The 16,186-nt window shown below is 42.1% G+C and overlaps 1 protein-coding gene across 2 annotated transcripts in view; it reads right to left on the bottom strand.

The window, feature by feature from the left end:
- Positions 1-16,186, bottom strand: part of FMN1 (formin 1) — a 432,998-nt gene that overhangs the window by 280,145 nt on the left and 136,667 nt on the right. The window contains exons 1-2 of one of the 2 annotated variants that reach the window (XM_005885759.2): positions 10,005-12,704; positions 8,238-8,355 (exon numbers count right to left, since the gene is read on the bottom strand). In XM_005885759.2, the coding sequence (XP_005885821.1) occupies positions 8,238-8,355; positions 10,005-11,390 (1,504 nt within the window). In that variant the 5' untranslated portion in view covers positions 11,391-12,704. Of the gene's footprint in view, positions 1-8,237; positions 8,356-10,004; positions 12,705-16,186 lie in introns of those variants that run through there. The other variant, XM_005885758.2, reaches the window with a different exon arrangement.

The following is a 16,186-nucleotide window of genomic DNA, read 5'->3' as shown; positions in this document are numbered from 1 at the left end:
AGGGGTCCCAGACTGCAAAAGGGCATAGGCCAGGCTGAGGGAACCCCCCCCCCCGAGTGCACAAATTTTTGTGCACCAGGACTCTAGTTCATCTATAAGAGTTTATGTTCACAACTATCAAAACAACATTTAGAGGGGAAATAAGAATACAGGTGAATTGAATCACCACATATTTGAATAACTGGAAAACTACATTAATTACAAAGACATGCAATTGTCGCTGGGTCTAGCTAAACATCTCAATAACAACAACAAAAATATTAAGGGATCTAGAAATAGATTAGCATGTAGAAAGGAATTTATATATGAAAGTTGGCACTCCATATCTGCTGAGCAAGAATGATCTATATTAAAGAGAGTTGGAGCAAGTAGTTACCTGGGGAAAACAAATTAATAGCAGTTTACATTGTTTGGGTTTTACAATGCTCCAGGCTAAGGTGTTTAAATGCATTATTTCATTAAATACTAAAAACAACATTTTTAAGAACTTATAAGGAACCCAAGGCATAAGTAGGTGATTAGCTTGCTCAGTAACTTGTCCAATAAAGGTATGACTGCCCAGTAACTGCTGAAGCCTCGAATTTGACTCCACATTCCATTCCATAGCCCAAGTTCCCCCATCATTACAGCACACTGCCACCCTTAATACACATTTATTTACTCCAAAACACAAAAACAAATTCTAGATTTTAAAAAAAAAATCTAAACATATATGTGTGCATTTTAGCTAAAATATACTTGTTAAAATTTAGGTTAGAAAAAGCTTCCTTAAACCAACAATAAGTCCAGAAAAGATGTAACTACATAAAATATAAAATTTCCATATAATGAAAGAGCGGGAGGCAAAAGACATGGCAAGCTGGAGATTAAGAATGCAATATATACAACAATCAAAGGATTAATTTCCTTAATATATAAAAAGCTCCTTCAAATCAAAAGAGTAAAGACTAATGATGCAATTTACAAAAAAAGCAAAGCAAGTCACAAAAGAAGATAAAATGAATAAGATATCCAACCATTCCAATATCAGAAAAATACACACTTAAAACAAGTGTATGCAACTTTTAACCATTATATTGGCATAAAATAAATGAACATTGGTGAAATGTGAGTAGCGGCCCTGGTCAGGGCACAACCAATCAATGTGTTTCTCTCACGTTGGTGTTTCTGTTTCTCTCTCTCTCTCTCTCTCTCTCTCTCTCTCTCTCTCTCTCTCTTTCTCTCTCTCCCTCCCCTTTCTCTCCTCCCCCTCCCTCCATTCCTTCCTTCAACCTTCCCTTCCACACTCTCTAAAGATCAATGGAAAAACAACAAAGAGCACACCTGGAAAGCGGATGAATATTCACTTGAGACCCTCCCCTGAGACCTCCCCTCAGAATCCTAACACCCTCAATGCAAAGGACCCAGACCAGCACACCCACACTATTCCCTTCCCCTACCCCCTTCTTCCCTCTCAGGGACCCCAGGACACTTGCAGCCAGAGGAGCAATGGGCAGTGGCAGCTCATCCAGGTTAACCCCCTGAACCTATCTGCAAGGCCCTCTCTTCTCAGACTTCCCAGTGAGCCAAAGCAGCCCAGCCTAGGCTCACCTGCTTCTTCTGTGCCCTTCCTGTCTCACTGCCTTAAGTGTATTTTTACTGCGGCCAAGAAATCCTTGGATTGCTTGACTGCACTTCGTCTCTTGACTGAAATCTTTCCTTCAAGAAAACAAGAACAGAGGTTTCACCATCTGGCCAGTAACAGTAACATATCACAAAGGCCTATAAAATAGACAATGCAAAAACCCATTGCCTAAACTGAGAAAGAAGACACTTAGCATAATCCTGTCTAGACACAGGACATTAAAAGGAAATCCATTCATGGCTAATGCAGCCTGTTAGCTATGAATGGAAAAACTTTTCATAGTACAGTAGGCCACTAAATATTCCAAAGTATTTATAGCTTTCCCTGGCTAGTGAGGCAAGGAGGGTAGCCAATCACTCTATAACCAAGGGAACCCAAATTAGAAACAAATCAGAAAGTAGACTGTCATTGAGAGGTGAGTTATTTCTCTATCTGATCCAAAAATACTCTGAATAGGATGTCCCTGAGCTACTCCAAGGTTCTGGGTGGTGTGAGTAAGCCCCAAGAGATGCCACATGCATTGACAGCTTGCTCACTCCAATCTCCAGTGGCCATGACGCCCCCTGCTAGGGCCTCTTTCCCGAGTGCTTACTCTCAGGAGGGGCAGTCTATGTGCCATGCCCTGGCTGCAGGCCAGCTGTGAGGTACAGCCAGTGGAGAAGGGCTTTTCCCAGATGCACATTGGAAGAGAAACCAAATATGCACAGTTCATTTTTTTTCAGAAAACATGAGTACTTTTCTTTGTACTTTTTTCTCCCTCATTTCATGGGTAATTAAGTTACTGCCAGTTCCCCAAATGGTACCATTTGAATCTCACAAACATTAACTTCATGAGGAGGAGGCAGGTCTGAAATATATGCAAAATTAACTGCAGTGTGTTTTCCCATAGCTCTCTATCATCACTGGTTTTAAAGGCATCACAGAATATTAAGAATCACTAATCAGAGCTGGCTTTCGTGAGTCACAAGATTCTTAGGAATGCACTTGACTTTTAAGAAAAATAAATCGCAAGACACAAATTCATTAATTGTATTTATTCTTTAAAAAAATAATATGCCTTGGAATATATTTAAAGAAAAATCATAAAAGAAAATTTGAATAGTTTTATAAGCTATGTTCCTAGGCAGAAATACTACGCATCTTAAAGATCTCAATTTTCATACCCACTCTCACATCAATTTAAAAATTAATGCAATTCCAATAAAGGTCCCAAAGGAATCCTTTTGAAACTTAACCAAGTAAACTAAGATTTGCTGTAAGAATAAATATGAGAAAGCCACAAACATATTTCCAAAAAGTATGCATGACAACTTGAATAGATTCTGAGATGCAGCATCATGCTGCAATAATTAAAATGCTGATACAAAATTTCAAACACATCAAAGAGAACTGAAAGCCCCAAATAGTCCCAAACTTAGCACACAGAGGGATAATTATTCCAGAATCCTGCTGTAAAATTAACAATTTAGGAAAAAAGAGGTTGGCTTAGATCTCTACCTCAGGCTATGCACCAAAGTTAATTTTTTATGTGAAATTGAAGGAAAGTGAGAAGAAAGGAAGAAGTAGAAAGAAATTATTTAAGAAATTTGAAGATATACATGATCTTTGAATACAGAAAAGTCTTCATAAGCCAATAGAAAAGATATATAATAAAATGAGAATATATGACTACATAAATATTTAAAACTTATGTACCCCAGAAATTACAATTAAAATTAAAGGCAAATGATAAAGGAAATAAATTATTTTCAGTGTTCTAAAAATATTAATTTTTATCTAAAGATATTCAGTGTGAAAACATAACTTTGGCTATTTATTAATATGCATCAAAACCTTAAAAAGGCATATACCCTTATATTTAGCAATTCCACTATAAAGAATTTTGTTAAAATGTAACAAAAGTCACTAAAAAATAGTCAAGTTTTCAAGTGAAAAAAGCAGCCTGCAGAGTGTGATCAAACAAAATTTTAAGTCTTAAATATACATTGGCCTATCATGATGCATAAGGTTGGCAATGGTTTCTCTATGGAACAGGATAACAGAAAGTTTCTTTTGCTTTCTGATATTTCGGGATTATTTCCAAAATATTATTTTGCAATATACAAAAACATTTAAAACTTTTGAAAGAGAATGTTCCTAGATGGCGGCGGAAGGTTTTCTGAGATCAGAAAACAAAGCCTCTACATTAAGGAGAAGTAGATATCCACAGCGCAAGGCCATTATATTTCCTATGAACTGATTGGAGCAGAAAACATAATGCTTCCACAGGATGATAAAAAAAAAACAGGAGTTTTTCTTCATGCCATTGTAGAAGGCCTGTGTGGTCAGGGGTAATGTTGTATGTGCCAATCCTGTCCATGCAGGCCAACGAAGCGACTGGTGGGAAACCACAGAGCAGAAGAGGGTCAGGGTATAGGTACCCCCCGCCCCCCACCACTCCACTCCCTCCCAGGAGATCAGCCCTCCACCCAAGTCCCAAGTCCCCTGCTGGGTTCCTGTTAGGCAGTGTTTTCCATACTACTAAGCTTCCCTCTGAAGTTCTGCGTTTCCCAATAGCTTCTCCCACCCTTGCCCCTTCAGGTCTAGGACTTTAAAACTTCTCACTATTACCAGCCCCAAACTATTGCTTCATCTCTTGTTGAGTTTCCTAAACCCTGCCCACACCTTTGTAAATATTCTCTAATAAACTCTCAATCAAGTCACCCAATTGGCATGTTGCCTGATTCCCAACAGAACTCTGTTGATGTAATAATACATGCAATGAAAATAAAATAAGGCCAAGTGCCTTTATACTGCACAAAAGATCTGACCTAAGGTGGTTAATACATTATTTTCATTCAAGTTTGAGATAAAAAGTTTAACCCTATGTTAACTCTTATTATTCAATGATTATATGATACCAAGAGTATCTTATGCTTTCTAGGTTTTTGTTTTTAAAGACTAAGGAAGTTACTAACCCTTACATAACCTCAGCACATACAGGACAGTGTATTAGAAAAGGGACAGAATACTGGTTATCTATTTCTCATGAGACAAATTGCTTTTGTCACAAATTTAAAAGGTAGGCATTTTTCTCTCATGTTCCCCTTGTATGTGCCACAGAACACCTTTTTACTTTGTTGTGATTGGGTTTTGCTTAGCCCCGAGCTTCACAAGTTCACTGCTATTTCTGATTGGCTCCACAGAGAAGTGGCAAGGACTCACATTGGGTTGATTAACCCTTAAGATGTGAGAAGTCCACTAAAGAATTCCTTCTGAAAATGAAAGACCATCCCCCAAGCTTGTTTCAGCAGCAAGCTCCGGTTCTGAGAAGAACATGGGGTCTGTCACTTAGGTGGTCTCCAGCTCAAGTACCAGGGGGGGGGGGGGGGGGGAGATTCTCTTTTCACTCAAAACTGCAGTGAAGCATTCCAAACACAAGGAGGAATGTAAGAAAGCACAGCCCAAGAGATGGGAGAAAGGGATTCTCTCTCCTTGAGCAGAACAATTCAGGCACAACAGTGGGCTAACACGGGGGCCCTCCCAGAGCAGTGGAGGTCAACTCTAGCACCTGAGAGTCCCCTGAGTGACAGCTCTGGAGGTTCTGGTGTTTCTCTCACCTGGCACATCACCAAGGCTCCAAGAGCTCAGAGATTGGCAGCAGAATTGCCCTTGATGGGGGGCACAATGTCATCAAAATGGCATCAGAGGCTCTAATGGAAGCCAAAGGCTTTAGCTGCCAAGGTAGTCACAGTGTCATCAGCAGCTACAGATGCTGCTGACGGCCTTGGAAATGACAAGAGAGAGGATCCTTGGCGGTGGGCACCAGCAACAGTGGCTAGCTACCCTCCTGTGACGAAGAGGATTCATGAAGCTGTAGTTTAAGGGGACAGCTTCTCTCATATCAGCTCTCTTTTACTTTTTATTCTTGAACAAAGTGAGTTTACAGTATTAGGTGTTATCTTAAGCCCTCAGGGAAAAAAAAAAAAGATCATTGAACGATAAACTCTGAATAGAGGGAAATCTAAGCAGTGGCAAGTCCGAAGTGGCCGAGGGCAGCATAAGGACAGTGTGAGACTCATGATGAAAAACATCATCTCTTTTCCATCTCTGCCAAGAACTAGGCTCAGATGTCAACAGCTCACAATTGCTATCGCACAACTGAAATATGGATGCTAGAGTGTTGACCTCCTGTTTCACTCATTTAATGAATAATACACACTAGAAAAATAAAAGCACTGAAGGTATAAAAGCGTAAGACTTCAAATACCTTGAAATATTTTGTATATAGTTTTTCTGTCTCTGTGATTCCTACAGAGTGATAAATTTTGTATGTTTCCCTAAGGGCAGGGGAAATCAATGAAAATACCACAGAATGCATTGTTACAAAGCAAATGCTTATTTCTCAACAGAGACAATAAAAAGGGAAATGTTAACTTCCTCAAGATTAGCAGTAAGTGACAAGGCACCATGCTAATATTGAGTACTGGGTCAAAAACAAGTTTCCTTCAGGCATGGGCTATCTTATTCTTTTTTTATATCCACCCCCCATTCTCCAAGTGTGTCCACAAGGTATTGTGCACCTCCAAGGCTTTCAAGAATCTGAGCACTAGCCCTAGGACAGAGGTTCTCAACCTGTGGGTCGCAACCCCTTTTGGGGTTGAACGACCCTTTCACAGGGGTCGCCTAAGACCATCGGAAAACACATATAGAATTACATATTGTTTTTGTGATTAATCACTATGCTTTAATTATGTTCAATTTGTAACAATGAAAATACATCCTGCATATCAGATATTTACATTACGATTCATAACAGTAGCAAAATTACAGTTATGAAGTAGCAACGAAAATAATTTAATGGTTGGGGGTCACCACAACATGAGGAACTGTATTAAAGGGTCGCGGCATTAGGAAAGTTGAGAACCACGGAGCACAGTAATTAAGCCACAGTACTGTCACTCGTGGGAACTGGCCGGCCTAGATGCCTTCCCTTAATTGCCACCCTCTCTCTGTTGCATGATGTCATTGGGCCATCAGAGACCTTCTAGGAGAACTATCATAGTTCGGCCCTTCATCCTCATTTTCCCCAAAACTTTAGAGACCTCTCATAACATAGATCATTACATTAAAACAAGAAAGTAAGAAAGACTGGAAAAGCCACACATGGGGTAAATCAGGGTGCTCTGCTGAGCTTCAGAAATAAAAGAAGGCAGAGTGAAACCTAAGGAATCCCTGTAGAACTATAAACATCCCCCAAATACCACTGAGGTTTATTTCCTTCTCTATTACCAAATGGAATTTGGCTAATTATTCCCTGAAAATAAACACATTAACTCTATCATTAATAAAATTAACACTAATGGCCAGTTACAAGAAGGATGCCATGATGCATTGGTAGGGATGAGACTAACATCACCAATATAAACTAGGAATAAGAACGAATAGGATTCTGGTTTTTCATTAAAAGCAAACTTTAATACTTATAATTGTTCAGACTGTGCCAGATCATGAGGAAAATAATTTGATATGTGGTTCAATATTGCAATCAAAAGCATTCCAATTTTGGAAAATCAAACGTAGGTAAGAAGACTGGAACAGCTACATATATGTTCTTTCTGTAAGTCAAGCACTGCAGGAAAAAATGCTATGAAGTAGTTGATGCCTTGGGGTGATCAGAAGTTTGCAATTGTGCAAAAGGAGGCTAAAAGCAATCAGGTTGCTGAATGAAATTCATGTGTTCTCAATCACTGAAGAAATTTTACAATACTGCAGAAAACCCATCTATTACTAAATCACCTAAACTTTGATCCACTATGTCTACCTATGAGTACAACTGAAGTACATTTTTATAACCAGATAGACTGACCTTAATATGCACACATACCTAAGACAACCAGCAGAACATAAGCATGCATAGGAGATCTTCAAATGCTAGGATGACATAGGATTCATTAGAGACACATACACTCACACATATACAATTAAGATATACTATCCTCTCATCCTTCATTTCTTTTTACAATTTCATGTGAACCTTTCACTTACAAAGTAAAAATGTCTAGATTCCCACTCCATTTAAATATATTCAAGCAAAGCTCCTGGGAAGGTTTCCAGAGAGTTAGGTTCCTTTAAAAGTGGCCACGCACGAACTAAAGCTTTGTCTAACAAAAGTGAAAGAGTAACTGATATGGGATCTGTACATTCACTCTGCACAAGGTTCCTGTAGCTGAAAAGCATTAGTCACAGACAAACAGCAAATCAGATTACAGCTCTGGAGAACCATACTCTGCCTCTTCCAGCAACCCTGCCAGCTCACACATTATAGAGGCCCAACCACCTGCTTCCTGAGGAATTTGTAATCTACCTTCTCCATTAGTTCCCCAAAGGGTCTCTTACTTTACACCTGTGCCCCCCTTCATTCATTCCACTGCATTCACCTTTCATCTCGAAAAGATTCATTAACGATAAGAGTGTAAGGGTTCCCTTTAAAGGCACAACCAAAAAGAAAAGCCTTCAGCATTACATTTTATAACAAAACAAAAACTCAAATTCCGAGAGTCTCCTGAATTAAAAAAGCCATTGCAGCCAGTAGGAGACCCATTCCTGGGTGCCTGGCCTGTTTTCACATTACCTGCTTCAGTGTACTTCAATCCCACTTTTTCTTCTGCGTCCTTTGTCTTTGGGGGTGGCCAGACAGCTTGGAGTCTGCCAGGAGTCCTATCGTCCTGCTCAGTGGGGCTGTGTTCAGGCTGTTTAAAAAGTGGGCAAAGAAAATGATCAGTTAAATGAAATATGGCTAAAGCTAATTATTCCCCGAAAACAAACATGTTAACTCTAACATGAATAAAATAATGGCCAGTTGCACATTGCATTCAATGATCCTTTCCCAGACATGTAAAGTGATCAGTGGGAGTGAAAAATTAAAAAAACAACTCAAGGCTATGGGGATGTAATTAATGTACAGCATGGTAACTATAGTCCATAGTGTTGTAGTTTAAATTTGGAAGTTATTTAGAAGGTAAATTTTAAATATTCTCATCACATGAAAAGAACTTTGTAATTCCGCATGGGGATAGAGGGTAAAGAGCCTTATTGTGCTAATTGTTTCACAATACATACAAATGTCAAATCATGTTGTATACCTGAAACTAATATAATGCTGTATGTTCATTATACTTCAATTAAAAAAAAACACACCTCAAGGCCAAGTATTACACAACCCTTGATAGATGACTTTTATCATGTAACTATCTCTAAAAAAAATCACAAATCCACTTTGAGCTGTAGATATAGATACAAATGTACTCCAATCAAGTACACTTATAGGAATGTTTACAAGTGTATCCAAAACAACTCCATGGTTTTTTATGATATAATGACTACTATTCCACTTTCCATCAACATTAGCTATAGGCCAAGATACACTTCTCAAGCAGCCCACATCACTAGTTTAATTCGCTTTTTCTTTCCTATTAAAAAAATAATAGTGAGATGGCCTTCAAGCTATTTTTATTCATTGATTTTTTGTAACTATGCAAGTGTTATATTGTGTTTAGTTTTCAACTAAAACCCAAGATAATTCTACCAAAAACTTTTTAATTTTTAACACTTTAACTGATGAACTGTATAAGAGGAAATAATTGTATTCTGAGTTGATACAATCCAAGACGTGCTATTTGTTGTCCTTATGAACCTCTAAGATCTACTGGACAGGTAGTCTATAAATTACCAAATTAATTAATTTTCTTTGAGTAACAGTTTTTATTAATTAGATAGTCACCACACACTAACTTCACTTAATCTTCACAACCACTCTATAGGTTGAGGATTAGCACTTTTTTTTTTCTTTTCTCCTCATGAGGAGATTGAGGCTCAGAGGTGATCAGGGTCACCCAGACAGTAAATGGCATTGTCAGAATTAAAATCCAGGTCTCATTTTAAATGCAGTGCTCAATCAGGATGCCTTGTAACCAACACAGAACATTTCAATTACATCACAAACAAGTATTCTGCTGAGTGGCAGACATATAAAAGAAAAATACTTTTCACCGAGGTATATAATTAAGTGGTGAGGAAACCTGGGCTGTTTCCATATTGCATCGCATCCTCATGCTGCTCAGTTTTATAAGAACATTTACTATTAATGTTTAAACTCCGAGTGGCAGCTTCCCTTTCCCACCAGCACATAATTACATACACCTCTCTTATACCAATCTATAAAAACATAAGGAAACGCTGCTGTCCTACTCCTTACAAGGACAATTTCAATAATAATCATCATTCACCTAAAAGACAGTCGCTAATAATAGGTGATCGGAATTCACTTTGACAGGAAACCTCAAAAGAAATACAGCAGCATCACATCGTAGGACAAAATGGAAAACCCAATTCTACATACGCTTTTGGAATCCGAGGGGCCGTCTGCTGGCCTTGCCTTGGACCGTTCAAACACAGCTCTTAGGGACTCCTTCTCATGCCTCATCTTGCGCTTGAGAGCTTCCAGCTCAGAGGTGTCAGCTGTGGTCCCCTTTTTGGGGGGACGGATGAACAAGGCTTTAAAGGCCTCCAGGGCGGTTTCTGGTGGCTTCGGTTTGACCTCTCCACCCGGGGTTTGGGCTTCTGCTGGTCCACCCTGGCTCTCCTGGGCAGCGCTGCAGCCCATCTCTCCTCCCCGGGGCGGCTCAGGGTCTTCTGCCTTCACTTCGGCCCTGGGCATGTCGATGCTGAGGAGCTGGGAGAGCTGCTCCAGGAGAGTGGGAGGGGCCTTCAGGTCACTGGCTTTCTCCCCAGTCTTCCCTGTCGGAGGCCCTGTCTGTGCTAGGGACTTCTGAACGGGCTGGGTCAATTTGAGCAGAGCCAGGTCCCCATCCTTTGGTTTAATTTCGGTGATGGTCTCCCCACCCTCAGCGGGAGCCCCCTTCTTCAGCACGCGGAGCCCACTGAAGAAAGCTGGCAGCTGGAATGACTTCTCTCCAGGGGCTTCTTTTTTAGAAGAGGTGTTCTCGGTGACACCAGCGCTCAAGGTCTGGTCTGTTCCCACAGGTAGAACTTGGGAACCTTCTTCCCCAGCCTGTCCTTGACTGGGGCTGTGCTCCGTCTGAAGACCACCATCAGCAGGTTCCGGTTCGCTACGTGTCTCAGGGGGAGCCCCCTGAGGACCTTCCAATCCGAGCACTGCAGCATCCCTCTCCCCAGCGGCAGTGTTCTCGCTACAGTCTCCTGGCTTTTCTTTGGGCTCCTCAGATGGCTCGGATAAAACAACACTTGGGGACTTTGGGCCATTGGTGTTGCTTCCCTCTTCTGGCTCCTGGCCACCATCATCAGAGTCCGAATCACTGGTGGTGGTCACCAGGGTCCCGCGAACCAAGATGGCATCGTCTCTGCTCACACTCAGAGCAGTGAGTGGAAGAAGCTCTTGACCAGGGAGAGAAGTCCCTGCCTCTGCTTTTCCCTGACCTCCCTCCAACTCCCTCCCTGCCTCCTCCCTCGCAGTCTTCCCATCATCTCCTCCGAGGCCCGGTGCAACCTGAGCCCCTGCCTCCTGCTCATCCGAGCCCTGGCTGGGACCATCCAGCCCACGCGTGGGATCCACCACTAAAGGGTGGAATGCTTGCAGCACCACATCTTCCTCTTCGGGCTTCACAGATTCCAATTTACTCGCAAACCCAAAGAAGGATTTCATAGAGAACTTGCTCAGGATCGACTGGGCCATTTCGGGTCCTGCTTCAGACTTGTCTGGTTGCGAGACATCACTGCCATTCACAGGGTCACCGACGTCCTCCATGCCTCACAGCAGCGCCCTCGATGGCAGTCCCGACTTCTGTTACCTGCCCCTGCTCTCAGTGTATCCACGCCATCAGCTCTTAACTTACAGGACAGGAGCAACAGGACCCAGCGGCCGGCTCCTCGGCCGCCCAGCAGCACACTTGGTCTCTTTCAGGTCGGTCACTGTGCTCCCCTTCCGGTCTGTGCGGCCACGGTGCGCCCAGGGCCACTGTAAAAAGTCCGCGGAGCTCTATGCCCAGAAGCTGCCTGGGCTGCGCACCTTACTACTCGCGGGCTGGGAGGCTGCTCCTCTGGGACTTCCGTATTTATTTCCGTGGACAAAAGGCTTTTTGTCGTAAGGAAAGTCAGCCGGCCCCAGTCATCCCAGCCCAGGACTTCACCACAGCTCCGCCCCAGTGCCCGTCTTTCTCCTGGTTGCTTTCAACTTCCTCATTGGTGAGCAAGTGAGGCTCCAGAAAGTGCTGAGCCGGCAAGCTGCTCCTGACAGCCCTCCACCACCCCAGCAGCCCAAGACGTTCAAAAGTGAATCAGCAGAAAATGACTGAAATACTTTTTACGGGCCCTCCTTTGCCATCTAAATTATGGTCAGAAACCTGTGTCATCCAGGCCAAAACAAAACAAACAAACAAACAAACAAACAAAAACAACACACAAAAAACTAGCAGTGCACACAGATCAACAGCCACTCACAAAGCCCAAAGCAAAGAAATAAAAGTAAAGAAAGAACTAGATCATCTCAAAATCGCTGGAACTCAAAAGCAGTTAATTTACTGCCCTTGAAGCTTTTTTTTTTTTTTAAGTGCTTTCTTCCGCTTCCCTGCAGGTTTCATCTGGAATGCAGATTTTAGCTGCGGAGGCCAGAGAAGGAAAACCAACGCGACTGGTTTCAGATTACTGCTGTTTTAGCTCTGCCCTGGTGTCTCAGTGTTCCACAAACAAGTACTTAGACAAGCACGCCCACCACACCCAGTGTCCACCAGCCTTAGGGTGGCAGAGTAAACAGCCCCAGCAGGAATGGTTACTCTCCACACTCCCTGCCAACCTCAGGCTTCTTCAGCAGCTCTGCCTTCCTGGCTCTCTTAGGAATCCTGGCGGCTAAAGGGCACCTCTCTCTGCTTCAGTGATCCAACCAACGAAAGGAAGCCTGGCATGGTACAAGGTAACACACAACCTGCCTTGTTAGGCAAAGCAATTCACCGAAGTCCCCGAGGAGCCACATTCCTCTAAGGGACAAAACATCTGAAAGGTCTCTACCGGCCAGGTCTCTATCAAAGACTCAATTTGCCTAAAGCAGAAACGGGACAGACAAAACCACCACCCAACATCAGCTCAATGTAGTTCCCAATACTCTGATTATATCCTGGGAACCTGGCAACTGAGGTCGTGGAAAAACTGCAGCCCTGTCTCCCAGCTGCATAGTTGCCTCTTGGGACAGCTTCCTGTCGTACCTGAAGGTCTCAGTGTTTCTCTTTCAAATCCTGTCCAGTCAGCAGGCATTGAGTAAGCACCTGGGATAGGCAAGGCACCGTGCTGGATCAGGAGAGTCAAGCTAGCTTAATAGTTACCGTGGCTCAAAAGTAATCACCGGCTCTCTTTGAGCCCAAGTGTTAAACACAAACAGCAATTTATTCTGCAAAATAGTTGTTGCCAACAAGCCAAAGGACAGTCTTGCCTTCTCTGTAGCAGGGAATGGCTACGGGTCCCCCACTGATAACTTGTATCATGTTCCCCAATAAATATGAACACTAAGAAATTCTGATTGCAATAGCACGTCTAGCAATGTGTTCAAAAGGAACCCTCGCACAAAGAGGGTACATATTGTATTCCATCCATCCTTATAGGAAAGTTAAGATAGCACTTCCTAATCCCTGATTTGACTATGTCTAAATGGATACTTTCCTGTTTGCTAGTGATCCTAGTATATTTTGGGAATATTAACTAGGGCACACACAATTAAAAAACAAGTCCACTACACATGCAGAAATATTCATTGGTGCCATTTAAGTCTCAGAACCAGCTTTCTGTCCAGAGAAAATGCACATTGACCAAATCAGACTTCTGCTTCAAGGCTGAGGGAAAAAAAGGAATCATCACACCTGCCTTTAAGATCAGTCTTCCAATATACGGGTGAGGGGAGGAGACATGGCACATATTTCCTTCTTTAACTGAGAAGGCTCCATTTTCTCAGACGTAACTACTAACTGATTTTTAGAATACGTTTCAAGAAGCCTCAGCAGATTTGGCAAAATGGGACATAAGTTGGAGAGACTTGTTGACCTTCCTACGCTACAGCATGGAGCAAAATTATAAAGTTTCAGAATCCTCTCAATACCCACAATGCTGATACATCATGGAGGGGGAGCGGGCAAGTCATGGGTCTCAGGAGATGATGTGATTCCAGCCCCTCAAGGTGGGTAAGGTATTATTAGGTTCATTTTAAAAGTGAAGCAACCATGGCCAAAAGAACATAACTGCCCCAGGTTGCACAGCTAATGAGTGGAGAATAGTAATCATATCTAACAGTTATTAGGTGTTTACTATGTGCCAAGCACTGTTCTACATTAACTGACTGATACACATAACTATGAGGTCGGTTTTATTCTCTTTTTCCTATTTGGAAGCACAGCAGGATAAAGTGGTTTTCCCATGTTCACAGCATCGGTGAGCGGTGAAATGAGAACCTGAGTCCAGGCCATCAGGCTCCAGAATCCACACTCTTAATCACTCTTCTAAAACCTTGACTTCCACCTCCTGCCAAAATAGGACGCCACACACACCTGAATTGTGAGATATGAAGGCATATCAGCTTATGTGGCTGGTGGTCTCAGTACTTTACCCTCTGAGATGACACAGAATACTGACTTCACAAAAACCTTAATGAGAATGACCATTCTTTTCCCTTGCTGTAATTGAGGGGAAAAATCCAGAGGCCCTGCTTAGAAAAATCAAGCAAAAATTCCTAGCTGGCCCTGGCCGATGTTGCTTAGTTGGTTGAATGTTGTCCCATGCACCAAAAGGTTGCTGGTTCAATTGCCAGTCAGGGCACATGCCTGGGTTGCAGGCTCAATCGCTAGTGGGGGGCTTGCAGAAGGCAGCCAATCAATCTTTCTCTCTCTTTCCCTCTCTCTTCCTTTCTCTCTAAAATTAATAAAAACAGCCATAACCGGTTTGGCTCAGTGGATAGAGCATTGGCCTGCAGACTGAAAGGTCCCAGGTTCAATTCCGGTCAAGGGCATGTACCTTGGTTTCGGGCACATCCCCAGTGGGAGGTGTGCAGGAGGCAACTGATCGATGTTTCTCTCTCATCGATGTTTCTAACTCTCTATCTCTCTCCCTTCCTCTCTGTAAAAAATCAAAATATAAAAAAATAAAATTAATAAAAACATATTTTTAAAAATTCCCGTTTTAAAAATATGTTTTTATTGATTTCAGACAGGAAGGGAGAGGGAGAGGGAGATAGAAACATCAATAATGAGAATCATTGATTGGTTGCCTCCTGCATGCCCCCTTCTGGAGATGGAGCCCACAACCTGGGCATGTGCCCTTGACCAGAATCGAGCCTGGGACCCTTCAGTCTGCAGGCTGATGCTCTATCCACTGAGCCAAACCAGGTAGGGCCCTAGCTGGCTTTTCTGCTGGTCACAATCAAGACATTGAATCCTCTGGACTAAAACACATCAAGAGGCTTTCCAGCTTGCCTTGACAATTCCCTTTCTTTCAAGAAGCATGACTCCTGCCCTAGCCAGTTTGGCTCAGTGGATAGAGGGCTCCCGGGTTTGATTCCAGTTAAGGGCACATACTTCGGTTGCAGGTTCCCCGGCCCTGGTCAGGATGTGTGCAGGAGGCAACCAATCAATATGTCTCTCTCACACCAGTGTTTCTCTCTGTCTCTCACTCTCTCTTCCACTCTCTATAAAAGTCAATGGAAAAATATCCTCAGGTGAGGAAAGAAGAAAAAGAAGAAAGAAGAAGAAGAAGAAGCATGATTCCTATCACAAAGATGTATTCACCCAAAAAGCATTACTAAGCACCGACTATGTACAAAGCTCTGGGGATATAAAGGTGAAGAAACTCCAGCCCTCCATAATCATGAAATGTGTAGTTTAATGGGGGAAATCAGCCAAGAAAGAGGTGATTCTAGCCATAGACTTTATACCCCAGATCCAGTGAACAGCAATAGGTGGACCTAAAACAATTTTGAATGAAAGCAAGCCATGACTGCCTAAGTATGAAGCTGAGTAAGAAAGAGAACCATGGTAATTCAAATAGATCTCTGAATATTGACTGTCTTGCTGGCCACTGGTTCTCATGACCATGAAAAATATTACTACTTCTGGTCATTTAGGGAAGTGAAATTCATTTCAGACTGTAAGGTTCAAATAAGCAACCTACAAATTTGATCTTAGTTGGTTTGAAAAATGATTCCATTTACTGCTATAACATTTTCAGGAGGGAGATAATCACTTCTCTTGGACATTATGTATTTCAGTGTTTTATTCTGCTATAAATACTTATTAAGCACCTAAAACCTACTCCAAACCAGGGACAGCTAAGACTGTCACATTTACAACCTCACCTGATTGTCTTCTGTTCTAATCTCGACACCCAAGCTCTTTAATAGCTACACTTGAGCAGAAAGCCAAATAAAAATGATCTACCTTAGACAACTAAGTTAAAACAGGCACGATAAATAATTAGGTAGCATTTGACCCACATGTTCTTTCAACTATTTGTTAAAAAACAATCAGTACCCAGCTACTTGAAAATGGAACATAGTACATATTTGTGTGGAAA

The sequence above is a fragment of the Myotis brandtii genome, unplaced genomic scaffold (genome assembly GCF_000412655.1).
Source record: "Myotis brandtii unplaced genomic scaffold, ASM41265v1 scaffold927, whole genome shotgun sequence".
In the NCBI taxonomy this organism is placed as follows: domain Eukaryota; kingdom Metazoa; phylum Chordata; class Mammalia; order Chiroptera; family Vespertilionidae; genus Myotis; species Myotis brandtii.
This window is presented reverse-complemented; position numbering and strand designations above follow the sequence as displayed.